General features: G+C 37.7%; 4 protein-coding genes across 5 annotated transcripts; 3 read left to right on the forward strand and 1 right to left on the reverse strand.

The window, feature by feature from the left end:
- Window positions 1-136: 136 nt before the first annotated feature.
- On the forward strand, window positions 137-11,983 carry LOC145907450 (solute carrier family 28 member 3-like). Of its 2 annotated transcripts, none has more exons than XM_082994857.1 (15): window positions 137-282; window positions 723-850; window positions 1,118-1,209; window positions 1,273-1,462; window positions 1,601-1,754; window positions 1,913-2,026; window positions 2,255-2,329; window positions 3,378-3,539; window positions 3,596-3,721; window positions 4,272-4,402; window positions 4,602-4,770; window positions 4,985-5,185; window positions 6,167-6,248; window positions 6,311-6,409; window positions 11,780-11,983. In XM_082994857.1, the coding sequence occupies exons 1-15, from the start codon at window positions 268-270 to the stop codon at window positions 11,851-11,853; spliced, it is 1,812 nt and encodes a 603-aa protein (XP_082850983.1). In that variant the 5' UTR covers window positions 137-267; the 3' UTR covers window positions 11,854-11,983. The 2 variants fall into 2 exon arrangements, with proteins under 2 accessions (XP_082850983.1, XP_082850982.1); XM_082994856.1 differs by lacking the exon at window positions 11,780-11,983 and adding an exon at window positions 6,607-7,357.
- Window positions 7,754-10,891, forward strand: LOC145907451 (solute carrier family 28 member 3-like). Its single transcript, XM_082994858.1, has 9 exons — window positions 7,754-7,841; window positions 7,904-8,093; window positions 8,228-8,381; window positions 8,704-8,817; window positions 8,952-9,026; window positions 9,177-9,338; window positions 9,627-9,752; window positions 9,988-10,118; window positions 10,537-10,891. Exons 1-9 carry the CDS (start codon window positions 7,754-7,756, stop codon window positions 10,751-10,753), a joined length of 1,257 nt encoding a protein of 418 aa, XP_082850984.1. The 3' UTR covers window positions 10,754-10,891.
- Window positions 11,984-12,052: 69 nt separating the features above from the next.
- On the reverse strand, window positions 12,053-16,527 carry LOC145907452 (matrilin-2-like). Its single transcript, XM_082994860.1, has 9 exons — window positions 16,433-16,527; window positions 15,797-15,882; window positions 15,430-15,525; window positions 14,949-15,048; window positions 14,147-14,326; window positions 13,801-13,909; window positions 13,587-13,738; window positions 12,913-13,076; window positions 12,053-12,485 (listed from the first exon to the last, which is right to left on the reverse strand). Exons 1-9 carry the CDS (start codon window positions 16,476-16,478, stop codon window positions 12,315-12,317), a joined length of 1,104 nt encoding a protein of 367 aa, XP_082850986.1. The 5' UTR covers window positions 16,479-16,527; the 3' UTR covers window positions 12,053-12,314.
- Window positions 16,528-19,511: 2,984 nt separating this feature from the next.
- LOC145905730 (uncharacterized) lies at window positions 19,512-22,357 on the forward strand. The gene has a single exon (XM_082993004.1). It carries the CDS (start codon window positions 19,584-19,586, stop codon window positions 22,017-22,019), a length of 2,436 nt encoding a protein of 811 aa, XP_082849130.1. The 5' UTR covers window positions 19,512-19,583; the 3' UTR covers window positions 22,020-22,357.
- Window positions 22,358-22,371: the final 14 nt, after the last annotated feature.

Raw genomic sequence — 22,371 nt, forward strand, 5'->3', positions numbered from 1 at the left:
ATTTTCTATGGCTCGTTTTTATAAAAAAAAATTAAATAAATCATCACAATAAAAATTGAAGCAGGTTCTTGGCTGATTTTCCCTTTGGCGCTTTGGGTAAATTTTAGCTTTTTTGATTGGCCGAAAATATGGGAGGAGCCTGCGGGCAAATAAAGACACAAACACGTGTTCGCGCCAATTTTATTTGGCGGGGTTTTGGAACAATAAAACTTTATCTTGTGAAAGTGTTGGTCTCGGGGAAAGCAACCAAGTTGTCGAATTTTGAAGATGTCGAAAGAAAAGGTAATGTACAGGGAATATATTTGAGTTATGTGATTGTGGTATTTGTGAAAAATGTCCAAACCATTCCTTTAAAATGTTGGTCTTTAGCTTTTGTAACTACATAGTAGTTGTACTTGTACGCCTTCCAGAATAAAAGTTAGTAAATTAATATGCAGTTATGTTTATAATTAATACAGGCTGAATGAAGAAAGTGATTGTAGTACATATTTCAACCAAAAGCATACGTTGGATTTCAAATGTACGCGCATGATGTATTAGGCCTACGTTGGAATGGCAATAAATATGCTTGGCACAAAACGATTTTGCAAGAAGTTTGGGGCAAAATTTTTTCACGATTAAATGTTGTAAACAAATATTTGATTTGTGTTAGTTGTTTCGATGAAGGCACAGAAATTTATTGACAAAAATCCCGAAGTTTTTGAAACATAGTTTTATTGAAGGGTGACAATAATATGGAAATGGAAAAGTGCGATGAAGATTTGGAAAAAGGAGAAACCGACAAGTTTACTGACAGCATGGGGGAATCTTCTTCATCAAAAGAATCTTCTGATGAACTTCCTTGTAATAGGTGAATTGATTTTGTGGTTACATTTTTATTGTGCCAGAAGAGCAGACCATTAAATTACAATATACCTGGCAGCAACTGGAACACTATATTGAACAGAAACATTATATTGAACAGAAACATTTATATATTTTGTGGTTGTTAAAGTTTTGTGGTCATGTTTGTCAACAATTGAATCAAAGAAATGCTTAGTGACGTCCTTTTTATGACATGACAGTGCCTATAAAGGACTATTACAAATTTATCTCAAACTATTACTTAATTTTATAGAATTTTGCTTTGGCCTGTTACAACTGTTGCTCCAGTGTTCAAACAACATGGGAACTTGATGAAGAATATTTTTTATGGTCTTTTAGTTGCAGGTTTGTGACACAAAAATATCCTCTGATATTCTTTGACAAACTCTGCTTTGCATTTTTTTGCAGCTTACTGTGTGTATTTTATTTGTGCCTTGGTTTACGATGCTCAAGCTGCGGTACCACTAATCATCCTAACAGCTGTTGTTCTCTTTCTGATACTTTATGAAATTTTCTCAAAACGAGTTTTCAATCGGATTGTTGGAATTTTTCGAAACTGCTGCAAATGCCCCTTAACCAGAAAACTGCTCATAAAAAAGTAAAAGTTGTAATTTTGTATGTGACAACAATGGCCTAGTTTGGCATCTGTATATAACTGTTTTGTTTAAGCTATTCTATAATTCTTTGTACTGTTTACTGTTTAATCTAAAAAAGTAACTGAATATTTATTTAACAGGGTGTTGAACTGGGTTGTGTTGCTTGGATGTATTGCTTTCATTATTTGGCTTCTTGTTGAAATTATCGTGAGAAACCCACAACAACTTATATCTCTTCTTGGTTTCTTTATTATTTTGTGCGTCTGCTTCTGGGGTTCAAAGTATCCAAAACATGTGAGTATTTGTGCATTTTTTTGGTATAATAATACTAGAAATGTCAGGCTGTGGAGTTTCTAAAAACATTGGGTCAATGACAGACAAATGACACAAAAAAAAGCCAGATCCCATGGCTCATTTTTCTTCATAAGGAAATAAGTAATTTTTTATTTTAGATCACCTGGAGACCAGTTATTTGGGGAATTGCTTTGCAATTTATATTTGGTTTGCTTATCTTGAGAACAAAAGCTGGGTTCGCTGTCATCAAGTTTGTTGGTGACCAAGTTGCTGTGAGTTTTATTTAAATTTTTCTCTGCCGCTTCCAAAAATGAGGAAAACTTTTGTTAAAAAAATAGTTAAGATCCATAAAATTTATTGCTACTGCCTTTAAAATTATCTTGTACACGTTATTTTATTGCATCATTTATCAAAATGTTAGAAAATATACTTAACATGTTTGTCATAAGTTGTGTTAAAAAGTTTCCTAACAAAACTAATTTCTGGTTGTTTTGTTGCAGACTTTCATGCAGTACACAGAAGCAGGCTCCATTTTTGTTTTCGACAATTTCGCTATGCATTACTTTGCTTTTAAAGTAAGTTTTCATTTCTATCTTTACTCACAAATTCCATTAAACCCTTGCAATACATCCTTGTGTAAATAAATATGTTTGCCAACATTTCAAGGATGATAAACGTTCCTTTATTTGATAAAATTTCTCAAAACATTAAACTTTGGATCCCCCTTTTGTAAAATATTTTTGTCTGTTTTAAGATCTAAATAAACACCATTGTATTTTTTTGTCAAAATCCCCAGTAAAAACCTGAAAGTTTCTTCAATGCTGACCTTAAAACCACACCATGCTTAAACCAGCCATTGTTTCCAAACATGTTGCACTGTTATCAAACAAATGCCATTTTTCCATGAAATGTTTTTTAATTAGTGGTTACGTTGTTACAGTGGCATGCGATTTCCCTGTGTGTAAAGCCAATTGGTTTAGTTGTCAAACACGTTGCAAATAGCATGTATATACCTTTTTAAGCCAAGAAAAACTGTGCATGCATATGTACAACGAGGGATAGTGCTCCACCATATGAAAACTAGTTTTTATATGTATGTTTTCTTGATGACGTAAGCCCATGTTTGATCGCTTTTGGTTGCAAATATGTTCCAGCCTTTCTTTCGAAGTAGTAGTAATAAAACTACTGCGTCAGGGCTACCGCGAAAACTCGCATCCAGAGTTCCATAGCGTTATGCAATTGCGCAAACCATTGTTTATGTGACATTTTGCTCCATCGCAATGCTCGACCACTCGTCCTGGATACACCGATAGCTGTAAACTTGGTTTGGATCCAGTTACAACCTGGTACCACCTACATATGATCGTGGAGTAAGAGATTCACAGTTGTGTTATGAAATTATCAATGGCCTTTAGTTGTTTATGTTAGGGTGATTTCCCCAATAAAACACAAAGATTAGAAGTTCAATCCTGACCATGAGTAGGGTTTTCTGTAACTTACTGCGACTTGTCTGAATAAATATGGCTTTGATCCATTCGCTATTGCAATACCTCTGTATATACAATATGTATAAAAGTGATCACTACCATCTATTTCAACACTTGTTTGTTTTAATCTTTTCAGGTTCTGCCAATGATAATATTCTTCAGTACTGTAATGAACATGTTGTATTACATTGGAATCATGCAGTGGTTTATCGGAAAACTTGCTTTCTTTACTCAAATCACATTGGGAACGTCAGCCATAGAGTCCACAGTGGCCATCGCAAACATCTTTGTTGGAATGGTGATATTTTATTATTTGAAATTACTGTTCTTTTTACCCCGATGCAAATTGTTCAGACGGAAGCTCCGTTAGTTGTTCGTCCTTATCTTGCTGAACTGACAAAAGCTGAAATTCATTCTGTCCTGACAGCTGGGCTGGGTTCAATTGCTTTCTCTGTATTTGGTGTCTTTGTTGGGTTTGGGGTAAGTTAGTTGCCTGAATGTTATAACTATATTTGGCCGGAGGTTGTCATGGCAAACGAGTTTCAAAAACACTTTGTTTAATGTGTTTAAGTACCATTGTTCAATTTCTGACACAAAGCTAGAGTTATCACAGTACAAAAAAAAACCTGGCTTTTGATTCACAAGAAATCAACTTCCTTTTATTTGTCATTGTCTATCTCTAATGTAAACAAATCTTAAGCTTTTATTGTTGGAGCTAACAAAGGTATTTGTGTTTAAAACAACTTAGGTTGTTTGTCATTCTGTACAATCACCTTGTTTGTAATGTGTTCTTTATGTTGAGTGAATCATTAGGAAGTAATTCAGCAGTTCTGGATGTCTGGACTGAAAGCAGTTTTGCCAATCATTAAAATTGTTTAAATTGTCATCTGCATTTATTGTGGGCAAATCTTTCTTTTCAGCTTTAAAACATTGCCTTTAAACAAACAATCACCTCTTGTCCGTTTGCTGAGATTTACTTATATAAACAACATGCTTTTCAATAGTTTATGTTTGTTTAAACTTATAACAGGTGAGCAGCGTCCACTTACTTACAGCATGCGTGATGTCTGCCCCAGCCTCTCTCGTCGTCTCACGGATGTTGTTTCCCGAGCGTCAAAAATCTCTCTACCACAACACTGATGCCCTCAAACTTGAATCTGGGTAATCTCTTCTCTGCTGTGAATGTTTAAATGAAAAAATGTTGCACCTACTTCTTGTTGCCACCAGCAACGTGAAAACAATGGTTTATTTTGTAAAAACCTCAAGTTTTTTCATTGCTGCAGAAATACAACTTCATATGTATTAAAAAACTACCGTGTTTTTATGATGTCTGTTAGACTAATGTGTTATTTGTTTGCAGAACTGACCATAATATTGTTGAGGCCGCAGCAGCTGGTGCGTCAATGTCAATTTCCTTGGTCGCCAACATTGCCGCAAATCTCATTGCATTTCTTGCACTCCTTGCTTTCATCAATGCAACTTTAACTTGGTTTGGTTCTTTTGTTGGAATTCATGGCTTATCTTTTGAGGTAGGATGTTGATATTTTTTGACAAATTGTTGGCATTTTGATGCTTAATACCAAAGTAGAATTCTTGGATAGTAGTCATGGCGATGTGGTTGCAAGATAAGCCACGCACATGGTCCACTATGATCTCTTCAGTTTGTTTCCTTTTCTCATAACACATTCACTCTCCAGACAAATCGATTAAATCAAGTGCGATAATGAACTCCATTTATATCAGGTAATTTGCAGTTACATTTTTATGCCGATCGCTTTTCTTATGGGAGCTGATTGGGAAGATTGCTTCCTTGTTGGACAACTTTTCGGTGTCAAAACTTTCCTGAACGAATTCATCGCTTACAAGTCAATGAAACCTTACTTTGCAAACAGAATCAATGGAACGATTCCCAAATACGTCAATGGATCGTTGCAGTTCATGTCGGTGAGAATTTTGTTATGAAATATTCTGGGTGATTTATGGGGATATTGAAATTTCGTGTTAAAAAAAACTTTTTGTTGCTGATGCTGCCAGGCATATTACTTAAATTTTAATGTAAGGCTCTTCTGGCAAGAAGAAAAACCTGTTCGGACGAAGTTTCGGTCGTTATTCAACTGACCTTCATCAGGACAAGTGAAGTAAACGCCAACACAGCGATAAATAGAAACGCGTGAAAAACGGGGAGGGGAGCACAAAGAATTGAAAATGGGCGCCAACAAGGAACGATACCGGGGTCTAAAGTACAGTTCCCTGAGGTACGCGGGACCATCAGGTTCAATCAGGGGGCAGTGTCGCGCAGACCGTTTATCAAATTACGATAAACGGGTGGAAAAACGGTTTTCCTCTTATCATTCAGTGCAGATTTATGTGCATTTTTATGCGCAGACTCAATAAACATTTTAGCACACACAGTCAATTTTGAAGATACAATAATTCTGGACCGGGAAAAGGACAGGTACAAGAAAATGTTTATTGAGTCTGCGCATAAAAATGCACATAAATCTGCACTGAATGATAAGAGGAAAACCGTTTTTCCACCCGTTTATCGTAATTTGATAAACGGTCTGCGCGACACTGCCCCCTGATTGAACCTGATGGTCCCGCGTACCACAGGGAACTGTACTTTAGACCCCGGTATCGATCCTTGTTGGCGCCCATTTTCAATTCTTTGTGCTCCCTCCCCGTTTTTCACGCGTTTCTATTTACCGCCGTGTTGGCGTTTACTTCACTTGTCCTGATGAAGGTCGGTTGAATAACGACCGAAACTTCGTCCAAACAAGTTTTTTTTTATTTTTGCCAGAAGGGCCTTAAATTACTAAAAAAAATTTGATAGTGAATTTTTAAAAAAGTAGGTGAACTTTAACTGTCCGTTAAACTTTATTAACATAAAAAGATCCTATTCACAATTATTACCAAATACATCAGGAAAGGTCAGAGGTCATCGCCACCCATGCCTTGTGTGGATTTTGTAACATCAGTTCACTGGGAATCATCATTGGTGGTTTAAGTATGCAACTGTTGCGTCAACAAAATTCATTGTTATTTAATTAATTGTTTTTTTACTTTCAGGTGTTTTGATGCCAACGAGGAAAAGTGAGTTGGCTGAGTTGGCTCTGAGAGCTTTGATCGGCGGAATGCTGACTTGTTGTATGACCGCTTCCATTGCAGGTAAAGTTGTTTAATCTTATTATGAGGTTACGGGTTGTAATGTTAATCAGTGATATTCGAAACTTCTTATCTACTGCTCATAGTCTGACATTCAAATGTTTGTTTTGTTTATTTACAAATAACCGTATTATCTGGTGTTGTAGTTCGGGCATGTCTTGTGTGTCGGCTAAAATATTGACCCATTATTATTTCACTAGGATTACTTTTCGTGCAAACAGGGAGTCTTGTCATGGCTGGAAGCGAAAGTATAAACACCACCATTGGAAGTTAAAACAACTTGCATCACAATCAGAAAGCTAATTTAAACACAAATACATACAATGTAAATCCACACTTCATTGGAAGTCACGTTTTTTATTTACCTCCAATTTCACCATTTCCTACAGGACTTTTCATTCCAAAGGTTTTCCCACTTTACCTCCAAAATGTTGTTTTTTTCGTGTTATATAATTTTACTGCCAGTGCATGTCACTCCTTAATACACATTTTCATTACAACAATCCAACCTGAATCGCGTGGTAACAATTAAGTTCCAAAATTTAACTGTTCCATATTCTTGCAAATTACTCGTTCCGATGCTGCCAATTTACTGCTGCCGAAAAATGTGTTTGAACTTTGACTTTTTGGTAGATGTTGCGTTTTTTCTGTGTTCCATTGATATTGTCGTCACTGCCCTGTAAGTTGTAAAAGCTTTTGTAGTTTTGTTTTGTGAGCGTATTTGCCCGTGCTTTGCCAAAAAAAATTTTTGATAAGAATTCCACGACCACCTTCAGGTGTTTTCAAAATAGAGTCAGTCCCCACTTTAACTACTGGCATTTTTGTCCGAAACGTCGACATTCAAGACTTCATAGTGTGTTACCGTCATTCCGGCTGGTGCGTGCGGTTGTTGAGGCTTGCGTAGCGCTTGTTGAATTTCTGTACATAATAAACGGAAAAGTGTTCAGCTGCTGACAATATTGTTCATACCTCTTCATCTCCAGTTTCTTATTAGTTTAAGTCGCGAAACCTGGATTCGTCGTTCAGGAGTTTCACGAAAAACTGAGGTAAATTATAAAATAAGTCCGTATTCTGCGACTGAAAATTGTAAACACGTGGACAGTTTGTCCTGATTGAAGAGTTGCCCGCGAAAAAGTTTGCAAGCCACTGGTTTCAGTCTTCCTGTTGACGAATGTTCGTTAATTTCCCGACGACTTGTACTCTAGTTTGTGGAAAGGCATTGCAACGCAATTTTCTGCGAACAGACACGGTAACCATCTGTTGCTGAATATCAATTTACAGACAGGGGATGTTCATATGTTGAACCCTAAACAAAACACCCTAAACAACATAATTCTTGATAGAATTATGCTTTGGCCGGTTGCAACTCTTGCTCCTCTGGTGGAACAAAATGTGAATCTTCTCAAGAATATTTTTTATGGTCTTCTTATCACAAGTATGTGGCAGAAAATTCTGTATTTTATCAAACCAATGAGACTTGGACACATTTTTTTGCAGCTTTCTGTGTGTATTTTGTTTTTGCTTTGGTTTACGATGCTCAAGCTGCGATACCACTAATCATCCTAACAACTGTCGTTCTCTTTCTGGTACTTTATGAAATTTTCTCAAATCCTATCTTCAAATGGATGAGAGAAATGGTTCAATGTTACTGCACTTGTTCACCAAACAGAAAACTTATATTGAAAAAGTATGTTGCTCTGTGTGAAGTGGATAATTTTTAGATTGATTTATGTCTTACTCCCTTTTCTAAAACTTATTCCCGATAATTTTTTGTACTTTTTACCGTTTGATCTAAAAAGTAACTGAATATTTATCTGACAGGGTGTTGAACTGGGTTGTGTTGCTTGGATGTATTGCTTTCATTATTTGGCTTCTTGTTGAAATTATCGTGAGAAACCCACAACAACTTATATCTCTTCTTGGTTTCTTTATTATTTTGTTCGTCTGCTTCTGGGGTTCAAAGTATCCAGAACATGTGAGTATTTGTGTATTTGTTTGGTGTTAAAGTCCCAAACTACATGATGGTTGTTGAAAATTCAGGATGTGATTAATTGCGGAAGTTTACAGGAATTTCCTAACAGTTCAACATAAATCCAAATGGTTGGCTTTGATTTATGAACATGACACAGCAAGTTAAATGTATTTAAATTATCGCAACTGTAGTCTAGATGTATTTTTCCACAGAAACAATAACCAAAATATTCAGAACCTATATTCTGGATGCAGAATAATGCTTACTTACAAAAAAACTGTTATTCAAAAATAATTCTGTGTAAATTTTTTTTTTTAATTTTCAGATCACCTGGAGACCAGTTATTTGGGGAATTGCTTTGCAATTTATATTTGGTTTGCTTATCTTGAGAACAAAAGCTGGGTTTGCTGCCGTTAAGTTTGTTGGTGACCAAGTTGTTGTAAGTTTGTTATTTTTTGTCGTGGGGAATTTTCCGTTTGTCTTTAGAAAACATGAAACCAATAAGAGATTGTTGCAAAATATTTGTCAATTTATTTTTTAACATGTCTGTATTTGCATGCTGGAATTTTGCAGACTTTCATGCAATATACAGATGCAGGTTCCAAGTTTGTTTTCGACAATATCGAAATGCATTATTTTGCATTTAAAGTGAGTTTTCATTTCTTAATTTTGAAACACTTAAAAATACTACAGAAATATTTGTAAATGTTGATTTTGTTAAATATTTTTGCTCTATTTTATGTGAACAATTTGTTTTTGCATTTGTTTTCAATGTCTGTAAAATGTTTATTTTTTCAGGTTCTGCCAATGATAATATTCTTCAGTACTGTGATGAACATGTTGTATTACATTGGAATCATGCAGTGGTTTATCGGAAAACTTGCTTTCTTTACACAAATCACGTTGGGAACGTCAGCCATAGAGTCCACAGTGGCCATCGCAAACATCTTTGTTGGAATGGTGATTTTATTTTTATTTATTCTTCAACGAATTGTTGATTTTTGAATCAAAAGAGTATTTTAAATTGATTAAACAAATATCCCGAAATAAATATGTTTGTTATTTGCATATAGAAGTATTTGTTGGAAAAAATTTTATAATCAATATCCAGAAATCGTTAAGGCGTGTGGCTGACGACCAGCATCGGTATGATTTTTACATTTTACAAATATATCAATTCCACAAAAAAAGAAATCGTCAGTTTGTTATTAATCAGCTGAATGCTGTGGTATTTTATATTTTGCTAAGAGTCAGGCGTCTTTGGTTGTTCAACCTTACCTCGCCGATCTCACAAAAGCCGAACTCCATTCCATCCAAACATCTGGGTTCGGTTCGATCGGTTTCAGCGTCTTTGGAATTTTCGTTGGCTACGGAGTAAGTTTACAAGTGGGGTTAGGTTGCCCGGGAAACGCGTCTGCGTGACGTTTTTTATATTTTTTTCACGTATTGTCACCATAGCAACGATTTTTACGACATAAAAAGAATTAAGCAATTGTGATTGCCAGTGTGCAATGATGCGTTCACCGGTTTGTCGAGATGTTTTCAACAAATTTACTTTAATTAAACAAAATGCTTTTCAATAGTTTCTGTTTGTTTTAACTTATAACAGGTGAGCAGCGTCCACTTACTTACAGCGTGCGTGATGTCTGCCCCAGCCTCTCTCGTTGTCTCACGGATGTTGTTTCCCGAGCTGCAAAAATCTCTCTATTACAACACCGATGCCCTCAAACTTGAATCTGGGTAATATCACGCACATCTTGTTGTTTTGAGATAAATACTTAGTGACCCAAACTCCTCATATCCTTATTTGTCTGCGAAAAATTACAGTGTTGAATATTCTGCCTATCTCTAGTTGTCATCCGCAACAAGAAAACAATGCTTTTTCGAATTACGTAACAGTTTTTAGTATTATTGGCTGCTTTTATTATTTCTATTGTTTAGTGCGCCGTAGGATGGCCACCTCTGACCCTCGTGTTTATTAAATTATTTGCATTCATTTGTTTTGAGTGATTTTTAAGTCCTTTTTATGACGTCAGGATGGTCGGGTTTGTGAGCTTTTGTGTTGCGTCATACAAGAATTAGCCGGGGAAATAAAATCCACCGAAACAATCACGAAACCTGATAAAAAAATATCACTTTGAAATTTATTTGTTTGCAGAACTGGCCAGAATATTGTCGAGGCCGCAGCAGCTGGTGCGTCAATGTCAATTTCCATGGTCGCCAACATTGCCGCAAATCTCATTGCATTTCTTGCACTCCTTGCTTTCATCAATGCAACTTTAACTTGGTTTGGTTCTTTTGTTGGAATTCAGGGTTTATCGTTTGAGGTAGGACGTGATTGGTCTGTAACAGACCAAGGGTCGGGAACATTTTAAACGCCTCGTGCCAGATTACAAATTACGTCCAAATTTTAATAACATCTCGAGTCAACTTGCAAGCGCACGCCCAAATATATTAAACTTTTTTTTAAACTTAAAAAAGGCGGAATGGTTGTTTGACAAAATCCAATTTCATGGGACTTCCCCTAGTACTGTCAGCATTCTCCAAGTGCGATAATGAACTCCATTTATATCAGGTAATTTGCAGTTACATTTTTATGCCGATCGCTTTTCTTATGGGAGCTGATTGGGAAGATTGCTTCCTTGTTGGACAACTTTTCGGTGTCAAAACTTTCCTGAACGAATTCATTGCTTACAAGTCAATGAAACCTTACTTTGCAAACAGAATCAATGGAACGATTCCCAAATACGTCAATGGATCGTTGCAGTTTATGTCGGTGAGAAATATGTGATAAAATAGTAAGCACCGTTGTTTCACTTTTAACTGTGCCGGAACGATGTAGATTATGTTGTAACAATCAGAGCTGCAGACAAATTTTAAATCTCATCAGTGCAACCGGTGACAAGGATTTGATTCCGTTTCAGTTCTTTGTTTTTTATTCACAAAATCTAGGAAAGGTCAGAGGTCATCGCTACCCATGCCTTGTGTGGATTCTCTAATGTTGGTTCGCTCGGAATATTGGTGGGAATATACAGTACGGAAACCGTCTGAATGATCCAAGTTATTGTGAATTATTTTATTGTTTTTTTTACTTTTCAGGTGTTCTGATGCCAACAAGGAAAAGTGATGTTGCTGAGTTGGCTGTGAGAGCTTTGATCGGTGGAATTCTGACTTGTTGCATGACTGCTTCGATAGCAGGTGTTACACTTTCTAATGTTCCACCTTCATAGTTTAAAAAAAACATAGAATAACATTTTTTTTACCTGGGATGAAACTTTTTGTTCAAATAATCCATGTTATGTGATGTTAAACTTTGCAGTCGGGAGTTTTGTCTCCTAGCAATGTTGCTGTTGGTTTTTGCGTCTTGGTTCAAAATTATTGACCCATTAATATTTTACTAGGATTACTTTTCGTGGAAACAGGGAGTCTTGTCATGGTTGGAAGCGAAAATATGAACTCCACTATTGGAAGATAGAAACTGACGGAAATTCAAAATTCATGCACAAAAATATACAGAGGAAAATTACGACTTTCTCAAATGTCCTCTAAACTTTTCGTTGCTTTCGTCAAATGTCCAAGAAATAAATCTCCCGAATTTGTGAATGGGCGACCAAACTTATGTGGTTATGCATCGTTGATTTCCTTGTCAAGTGTCCGGGTATCATTATTAGGGCAGAGTTCGAGAATTGGAAATTCCAGGGAATTTTTATTTTGATGAAAACCAAATATTGGATTTTTGATAACTGAAATATGCAACTTTAAGAATGTTTTTATGTTTTGGAACACACACAATTATACGCATTGCGCGGACACGAAAAAATCACAAGATTCAAAATCAAATGCCAAGCGTATATTTGTACATGCACTTCAAAAATAGGCGAGACACGTGGCACTTCGCACCAAACATGCCACATGTCAGTTGGGGCAAGCCACGTGTCAGTTGTGGCAATGGTCGCAGAGAGATTTGCGAATTTGTTCCAAAAACTCGGCATTGAGTTGTTTGAAACCTCTCCGGGCCACCAAGATTAAATCTTCGTCACTTGCGATATCTTGAAGTTGAGCCAAATCGAGAGCTCCCTGTGACGACACAATGCCGACAACCAAAACCTGCGAGTAAGGAAAGTTTCGTGAAAACTAGAACTCCCAAAAAACCTTAATATGCGGAATAATTCCATTGTGAGGTCATCGAGTCGCGTGCTCAGGGAAAGGGGGTTTCCCTGTGGTGTATATTTTCACTACACCGGGATTCGAACCCTGGGTATCCAGGCCACGAATTCCGATCAGGTTTCTACTTTACAAGCTTACATTGGTCAGGGTGATTGACCGATGTTGCCAGTGGATGAGTGAGGCGTGATTGTGGAATGGATGTGGTTTGTATACAAAACGTGGCTTAGGAAAGACGTTGTCGTCATCCAGATGGGAATGCGGTATAAAAATAATTCCAATTCAAAGTGAAAGAAAAATGTTGAGGATTTCACCAACCAGGAAAACCCTTACATTCCTATAACTTGGGAAGTACTTTTAATCCACCCACCGTGGTTCCTCGGTTGTGCAGTTGCCTAGCAACTTTCTTCACATCGTCACGTGACCTTCCGTCGGTGATGAGGAGGATGACCTCCTCCGCGCTCTCTCGTCTTCCGTTCTCATCATTCAACATCACTCGCTGTGCGTGCTCAAGGGCGCCACCAGTGTTTGTTCCTGTTTAAAAAAACAGCAGAAGTTCAAGCAGCGATCATAGCAGAAAGCTGTGGTTTTTATTTTGAAATGTACGTTTCGTCGTGAAGGCGCCATCAGCTTCTGCAACTATTCTTACAAATGGAAACTTCAGATACTTTTTTGTATCATTTTAATAAATGTTTTAGCAAATCCCCCAATACCATTCTTTGAACGCTGTGTTCCTTGAGGTTTGTTAAAAGTTTGGCAAAAGAATAAAAAATATTGGCTACCGAGTCCCGTGTCTATAGAGATCATAGCGCAAATAACTGTCTTTGGACAGGTTTGTTCTTTTTCAGCAACAATCGTTGGTTAAACTTTAAAGCAAACACGTTTAAAACCAACTTAACATGGAAATTATCACGTGTAATTCTATAGATTAGAAATCCTCAAACAAACCAGAGTCACCACAAATCTGAGGATGAACTTGCCTGGAATGTTGCATGTTTATTACACACCCGGATTACCGGAGACGAGATTTAGGACATAACCCACCAACGCCTGAGTAATCCATTCTATCGATTGCCGCCAGAGCTTCCTCTGAATTCCTCGGGTCATAATCTTTCAGGAGGATTTGTGAGCTTGTGTCCACTTCTTCGTTGTAGCGAAAAATACCCACACGTATTTCCGGGTTCGTGGCCATATCCCTTAAATATTTTCATAACGGTTAAAGAAGTCGTATATGAGGTTTTAATCGTTGTGTGCGGACCTGATGAAGGCCTTTACCATGGTTGTCATGGTGATCCAGTTTTCTGCTCCTATTGATGAGGAGGAGTCGAGGGCAATGATGATGTCCAGGGCACTTCGAGAACAATTACCTATAAACGAGTCCTCGATTGTGACGTCAGAGTATAAACATACACGTAATAAACGAAAAGACGGTATTAAAGAAAACATTCCATTTTAAGGCAACAATCGGGCGTCCTACTTTTAAGTAGAAATATAATTTACCAGGAAGTATCCCGAGTGTATTCTTCACTTACATCCGTAGATAACCAGTATTAAAGTCAATAATTTGCATTGGAACTACCGCGCTGTGCATCAGATTATCTTACGTATACAACACGGCATGTTGACCGTCCACTCTCCATCATCCCCACATTCGTTACTCCCCACCCCCCTGATGACGTAACCGTCTCTGCAGGTGAACTCGCACTGTGAACCAAGGGAATTCCCCCCAACGCAAATCACGTGGCCGTTGCGAAGGAGCCCGAGTTGATTTTCGCATTCTGGAACTGAAACAACGATTGTTACGAAACAATCTAAGTAATTGTATCTTAACAATATGCTGTTTACCAACACGTTACACAAAATAACAGCACGAAATATTTTATTCCTTATTACATTTATTGAAATAACTGACTGGGATCGTTTTCTGTGTAAATGTTTTCAACTTAGTATGTTTAAATGTCGAAGAGGAAGGTATTGGTGGACTTTGAGAACAACAACCATCAAAGTAAAGTTTCAGTCAGAGCCACCTGGTTTATGGCATTTAAACAATGGCTTCCGACAACGCCGGTGTACATAATAACCTTCACACGTATCTTATCGCAAGATATCATCTCAATCGTTTACGTTTATGCGGTCAAGAGTTTCAAGTATCGGAAAAGCCCGCGGTTATTGACGCTCGATTCCATCAGGCAGCAACAAATACACCGTAAACGATTTGGCAGCAACAAATAAAGTTAATGCAATGTCCAAACATTTTAAAAAGACTCTTTTTTAGAAAAAAAAACACTTAGAAAAGAGAATTTGTAGTTATCTATTTTGATATTTGTTTCTCAATATTTAATCCTGTTATTTCGTTGAAAAAAGCGGATTCATCATCACTATAGTTATCGAGTGTTTGTCACTTACGCGTTCTGCATCCCAGCCCTGGCGAATTACAAGAACGGGACGCGCAACAACATCGACACACTGACGTCATCGGATAGTAGTTACATTGCGTTTTGCCGTTCTGTGAAAAATAAGATTAGTGGAAATGTTAAAATCCTCCGGTGTGCGTCAATTTATGTGAAGTTGCCCACGAAATTCCGGGCAAGTTTACCCAGAGAGTTTATTAAGACCCTTATCAGATGTAAACAGATTGAAAGTAAAGTCTACGTTGGTAAAATGTCGACTGACAGGTTGTAATGCATCACAAACCATCCTCACCGTCCACGACCTTCTCTAACTCCAACTGGGTGTGGAATACTGAAGGTTGGGAGTTCAAACCCCACCTACAGCGATTTTTACGATCAATATTGTCAAACGTAAAGTCCTGAAATATGTTTGCCTTGCACCAATGATTCTGGCAACGGACTTGGAGCATTGTGATGTACTTATACGTAACCTGTACCTGTACGAAGTTATTGGAGCAAGCTTCCATTTGTTTGCATTGTTTCGAGATCGATAGACCGTGACCGCCACGCCTGATTTCGTTTTGACATTTTTTCTGCAAAAACAAAATATTTCTAAATCAATGCAAAAATATGATGTGTTGGGGAACACAACAGGACCCCTGTCATTTTGTTCATACGGGGATAGTGGGAATACAAACAGATGCTAAAAAAGTGTGAAAGAGTTACGGTGTTAAAATGTCGCCCTTTTGTTCATCTTTCAGCTAAACAACATTGTTACGTTGTGTAACGTAGCCTTTTCCGCCCCCGCTAAGCGTATCACGTGACCAACAAACTGAATGCGGGTAAATCGGATGAGCGCTGTACCTCGTTGCGTGGGCAGGTTTTGAGGAAGCCTCTGACTTGACAATCTCTCTCACTCCTCGCGTTGTCGCAAGTCCAGCAACGCAAACCTGACCAATGTAAGGAGTTTCAGGTGGGAGAAGTGTTAAATTGCATTGTGGGATTAAACTTGTTGTATCAAGGGCATAAAAGGCCATTATAAATCCACAGGTTTATTACGTCATAATACATTACAACCAACAGTCGAATCAACATAACAATCCTTGTTTGAATAAATCCCGCTTAAATCCGGTTTGTAAAGTGTCACAAAAATTCGCACCTTCTTTTAACACAGAAAAAGTCACAGCCCCTTTGGTATTCGAACCACCGAAATATTTGTGTTGTGGCTTCGCGTTTAAAACTTGTTGCAAAAGTTTAAAAAATACGATTTCCGCGCATTTGACAAACATAGTTTAAATAACACCTCAACCTAACCGTGCTTAATTTTATAGCTTTTGCACCAAAACAGCATTGGCACCTGATGTGACAACATTTGTGGTTTTATCGGCGCCAATGCCATTTTCTTGTTTTTGTGTACCGTAATCATCTGCGTAGTTGTCTTTTTGCGCAAAACATTTCATAAAATTTGAATTAAAACACTTCGTATGTCTAAAAACTTACCGACTGAAAACTGCAAAAGACAGAGGGTTACAGCAGTAAAGAGCATGACGCCTGGTTTGTAGCTCTGTTATAATCGGCTCCCGATAATGTGCTAGTTAACAATGAGGCAAAACCTTGAAGACGCGAGACTTATAATTCCTCTGCAGGTCTTTGGAAGACCGCAAAATTCCTCGAAAGTTGAACAACGCATCTTCAGCTACTTGCGGTGTGGTGGTTTATAATCAACTCGAGAATAAATACTGCGACCCGCTGCACGTTTTCGGCTAAACAGATAATCACGGCACTGAAAAAGCGCCACCGAGTTTACGAGTGTGGTCAAAAAGCTTACAGTTGAAAACAGTCGATAGATTTTGATGTGTGTTGTATAATGTTGCAAAGGTTGCTATTGACGCGAAAGGCGTTAATTCTGTTGATATTTCGACTGTGTTTGTTCGACTTCAAGTAGAGATAACAGATTGTCGTCACTATGAAAGGTTGTTTGCGTCTTTGAAGGTTTCTGTCACCAGGTGTTCGCCGTCGAAAATAGAACAACGATGTTATGAGGTCACAAAGCCTGTCACTATGCGTCGCGCGGGAATTTACGTGACCTCTGCGCATGCGCACCACACCTCTTTCCCGCCTGGTTAGATTGAGGCGAAAATAAACGCATGATGACGTAAACCAATGTTTGTGCAGTTGATGCGTTGGCCATTTGTGTTTTTTTCGTATTATAATCTTACATGAACTTCGTACAATAGGAAAGTGTTTGAAGAACTGAATGCGTGAGGTTCAGACTGCTTTTTAAAGGTTTACCACTTGGACTCTGCGCGTTTAACTCAACACATTTTAATATTCAAGTATAAAAATTTAAAAGAAAGATTTTCTTTAAAAAAAATCCTACAAACATGGAAAACATAAAAAACAAAACAGGAAACAAAGAAAATCAGTTGAAAACAAAACCGTCATAAAAATTAGCCAGAACTCATCAGAGCTCGCTCGTAATCATCGTTGTCACAGTAACAAGCCACCGGAACTTTCCATTTCATCCTATTAATTGTAACCATGTAGTATACCGGCTTGGGTTGAAAGGTCACTGTTCTGACTCCATCCACAGTGCAGGGAGTGTCACAAACAGCAGCAGTGAGTTTCCCAGGTCTCGTGAGGCACGTTGTCATAATCCACGACGTCGTGGTACTCGTATAGCGCCTGGAAGACCTTAACCCGTTCCTGTACCCGCATTCTCTTCTGCGATTTAAAACGTTTAAAATCAAAACTTGAGTGAAAGTGGACCTAAAATAGTTTTTAAATAACTGTCCCACAAATTGACGATCACTTCAACAAAAGTTTGTTTCGTATTTTTAGGTTGGAAACATCATCGCATGGTGGCGCTTTTATAAAGTAAATAGGCAAAGTGGAATCTTTGCTGTACATCTTACGATATCGGCTTTATATTTTTTTGGATACAAAGATTAAGTTTATAAACACGAGGTCACGCGTTAAACTTACGATGACGTGTCAACCTGCTTGTGACGTCTGTCCAGATGGGCAGCGGTAGTTTGGGAAACCATGGAAACCATGACCAGTAACGCGGCAAACATAAGAAAGGCAAACTTGGGAAAAACCTGCAAATATCAATGTTTCTTACAAACGAAAAATAAAAACTGATTTTCATTTTGTTAAAAAAACAGTTTTATTTGACGTCATTTATTTTTTGATAAAAAATCCGCTTCTAAAGTTTATTCCTCGTTGTGCTATCTGGAAGCATTTGTATCTGATTTCCTTTTACCGCAAAAATCACATTCTTACCATTCTTCCTGATGTTGTTGACGAATTCCCGACAATTTTCTGATTCTCTTTTTTTTTGGTCTGAATCAAATTTTTCTTGTTGAATAATTCTGATGCAACTTCACGGTGATCTTGTCTCTTATATACCTCCGATAAGCGACGAATAAAAATACCCAACAGTCCATGCTCCCCCAAAACTGTTGTCATGCCCCCCCAATCTGCATGTTAATCATGCGATAAATCCGTTTTCTTTTAACGTTGGTTCTTCCTCTGCAACAGAACTTTATTTGAATGCAAATCATTATGAAAGGTTTTGTCGCTTTATTGTTTGATGAGATTTGATTTTTCGGATCAAATCCCAAGTTCCGCGTATTTCAAAACAAAAACGTGATTTATGTGAATTTCCTCCAAACCCACACACCAGCTGCTAGTGTCACATGATCCACAATTGTGACGCAACAAGAAACCGGAGAAGGTTGGGCGTCAACGCCACTCTTGTAGCAGTTCTACCCTAATTATTTTTTTTATATCGAGTAGTTGACCACAGTGTTAAGCACAAAAGGAGTTTTTCCGGGTGAACACGAAGCCTTCAAGACGTCAAACAAACCAAGATATTCCAGGCAAACTTTCGACACTATGAATGTAGATAGATGTACGAACCGTAATCCGGTTTATGTTGTTTTCGTTTTTTTGTGTTGTTTGTGAGCAGGATTTCGTCTTAAAGCATTTGGCATTTTTTTTATGAAACTCTTTTTGTTGTTGGGAAATTTGTAACTTCAGCGGCGGCCAAACAACATGGTCGACAGCATGAAAAAATACTTTTTCAACCATCTTCAATCCCTCTAAACCTTTTTGTTTCGTTTTTTTACTGTTTGGGAAGAAAATAATCGTATCCAACTAGAGTTTAAACACGGGTTACATCTAAAAAATTACCTTTTTGTGGGTCGTGATGCGCCCACGCACCAGCTGACACAAAAACTTGGTTCAAATTACAATGAAGCGAGTGACGTACACTGATGGTAAATGATAAACCTTGTAAGGGCAAAAAGAAATCTATGATGAATTTTGTTGCATTAAATTTCTTGTTATATTTGCTTTTTGTTGTTTTACAAATTACCACTTAACTTTATATTTATAAAGCGTGACGGACTTTCTCATGCGTGACAAATAAAATCCCGCTCATGCGAAAATGGTATTTTGTTGTTAATGTGCTAAGTAGTAAGAAAATATATTTCCGTTCTTTATCAACAAAATAGAGGCAATATTATGCAATTAAACATGTGGTGACACAATGCGCGGATTACAAATAAAACTTTGCAAATGTGGCAAATATCTTCCGCGCTATTTTGCCTGAAAACAGTTTATTTGTTTTTTTCGTGCTTCTAGCATGATGGGAGTTACTTATACGTATTTAATGATGTCTTCCTGCGACTGTAAAAACGTTTTAATTTTACCTTTAGATTATCTTTTAATTCTTCAAGCAAATTGGTCAGTTTATTTTGAGAAAAACAGACGTTTTACGGCAAACATGATTAAGCGACATCATCCAAGAAGTGGTTACATCAAGCGGCGCCACAGAAGTTCCCTGGTACCAAACACTTCCTCATCCCAAACCAATAAAATACCATTTGGTTGCAATGTCTGCAATTTTTCATCGTATAGCATCCGCAAATATGTCTTGCATGTCAAGGTTAAACACTTTAACCCTGTGCTTGAAAACGATGACAATTCCAGCAAAGAAGGTCAAAGGAACATGAATAATGCTGATGTTTCTATGTCAGTGGAAAATCCTGATATTGAGAAGGTCGAAAACACTAATGTTGTCTGTGATCCTGATAAAAACGAAATGGAAATTGTAGAAACAAAAGATGAAAATAATCAGCAATTATCGGAACCTGCTGTTATAGACAATCCTTATGACAAATACAATTCTTTAAATTCAAGCAGTAATTCACAAACCAGTGACAGTCCAAATATCTCTGCTGAAGAAGATAAAAGTCACTCTGGCAAAGAACCTAAGAATGCAATAGTCGATAATATTGATGAAAATTTTGCTGAAAATTTAAAAAACCCTGCCCTGAAATCTTTCTCAAATACAGAACATGAATTTTTGCCAATGGAAAGTCACAAAAACCCTACAGCTCCCAAAATTGAAGAAAAACCTTCACAACCCGTGGATGAAAATAATGCAACTGAAATCACGAGAAACAACAAAATTGAGAAGACCTCAAAATCTGTCAATGAAACTAAAATCTTGATAAACAAACATGCAGAATCTAATGGTGAGAAGACAGACCAGAAAAAACAATTATCCCAGCAACCTTTAATAAAAGTTCCCAAAGATAAATCATCACCGCCGAAAAGCAAGAGCTGCTCTAAGTTGGAGGATATTGTGCACAACTTGAAAGATCACCTTTCTTCTCAATCCAATAACAGCAGTGATCGGTCAAACACAAGTTTGTCACCAGGTGGGATTGAACATGAAACAAATTCTCCCAAAGCAACCGCAAGCGCATCTTCACAAATGTCACCCACGTTATCAACAACAACTGCAGGAGCCGATTGCAGTAAAAGTTTACCTGGAACTCAGAGAAAACGACGTGTTTCACAACCAGATATTTCTCAATCATCCCATCCAACTCTACCAGGTATTGTTTTTCACAAACAAAGACCTCCTGGACATCAAAATGTGCCGTGCAATAGTGGTGCACCAAATGTTTTAAATTACAACACCATTATTGACCCCCGTGAGTTGTTTTCTGCAATTGCTGAAAGGAGGATTGTCAGTTTTCCAAATATGAGAATTATTTCTTACATTGATTCCAACCCAAAAATTCGCTCAGTACTTCTGCACAGTTTCTCAAAGTTCCCCTACCCTCCTGTGGAGGAAATTTGCTACTTGTCGAGCGTAACCAAACTCTCAGTCCCACAGATTAAGAACTGGTTTGTTGGGGCACGCATTAAGTATGGGATCAGTTGGAGTCCTGATGAAGTTATGGAAGCCTGGTCTTTTGTTGGTGGCCAACCTGTTAACAATGTGACACAACCTTTGGTGAGCCCACCTGGCGGCCCTGGGCCAAACTTGCATAACGCGATACCAAAACCAAATGCTATGATGATGAATAAACCATTAGGAGTTGCACATTTTCCTGTGAATCCCACTGTATGGATGACTTGCAACTGTGGATTGGAACATGAACTCAATCCATCCCAGATTGGGATGCTTAATAATATGGGAGATAACATTAACACAATGCCCAGCGGTCACATGTTGCAGAATGCACAGCAGGTCACTGGCCTGCCTTTGTGTGCTGTTGAATCTTTTTTTCAAGGCAAATGTGAAGTTAACAACAAACAAGTTCCAAATACATTGGGAAAATCTTCAAAACGAAAATCTGCAAAACGTGGAATGAAAAAAGTCTCCAAAGCGATTTGTGACGGAGAGCATTTGACTGCTGACAGTAGCCCTCCTCTTGGTGCTGGTGGTGATGTTTTAATTGTTCCACTAAATAATCAAAGCCTGCCTAATCCTCCTGCCAACCAAGCTGGACTCGATGTCTTGTACGAGAGCTTCTGTATCGAGCCATATCCAAGCGACAGTGAAGTCCAGAGAATAGAAATGGCAACAGGGATTGGAATCACAACCATCCGTGAATATTTCCTCAGCAAACGCAGAGAAATGCAGGAAAGGTTAAAGTTCACGTCTGCCAAGCCGCACCAGATCGAAGTTTATGAAAATTACGCCTCATGGGCTCAAGATTTGGAAATGAGTCGAAGCGTCCACCAACAAGCCATAAATGCCTGTTCACAATTAAAGAAATAGTTTCTTGTCACGATGTTTGTTGTTTAAACAAATGATGTTGTATGTGCTGCTAAATACTTTTACCTACATAAACTTTTACTTGGTACTGATGCAACTGGAGCAGAATTTTTCTGTTAGTTTTTTGCATAGCAAACATCATGTACCTGTTTAGTAATACTGTACTTTATTGTTGTTAAACTTTTTACAGTTCAATCTTTGTATTTTGTTTACTTCATGTATTTGTGTTCATACATCATGATGTTGAAATGCATGAATGAGGTTTGCATGTGAATGCATGTCCCACTACTTTAAGTTCATTTTCAGAATATTTATTGTGCACAGTGTTTTAAACACCAATGTCAACACCCTTTTT

This window comes from Ascidia mentula, chromosome 6 (genome assembly GCF_947561715.1).
Source record: "Ascidia mentula chromosome 6, kaAscMent1.1, whole genome shotgun sequence".
Taxonomy (NCBI): domain Eukaryota; kingdom Metazoa; phylum Chordata; class Ascidiacea; order Phlebobranchia; family Ascidiidae; genus Ascidia; species Ascidia mentula.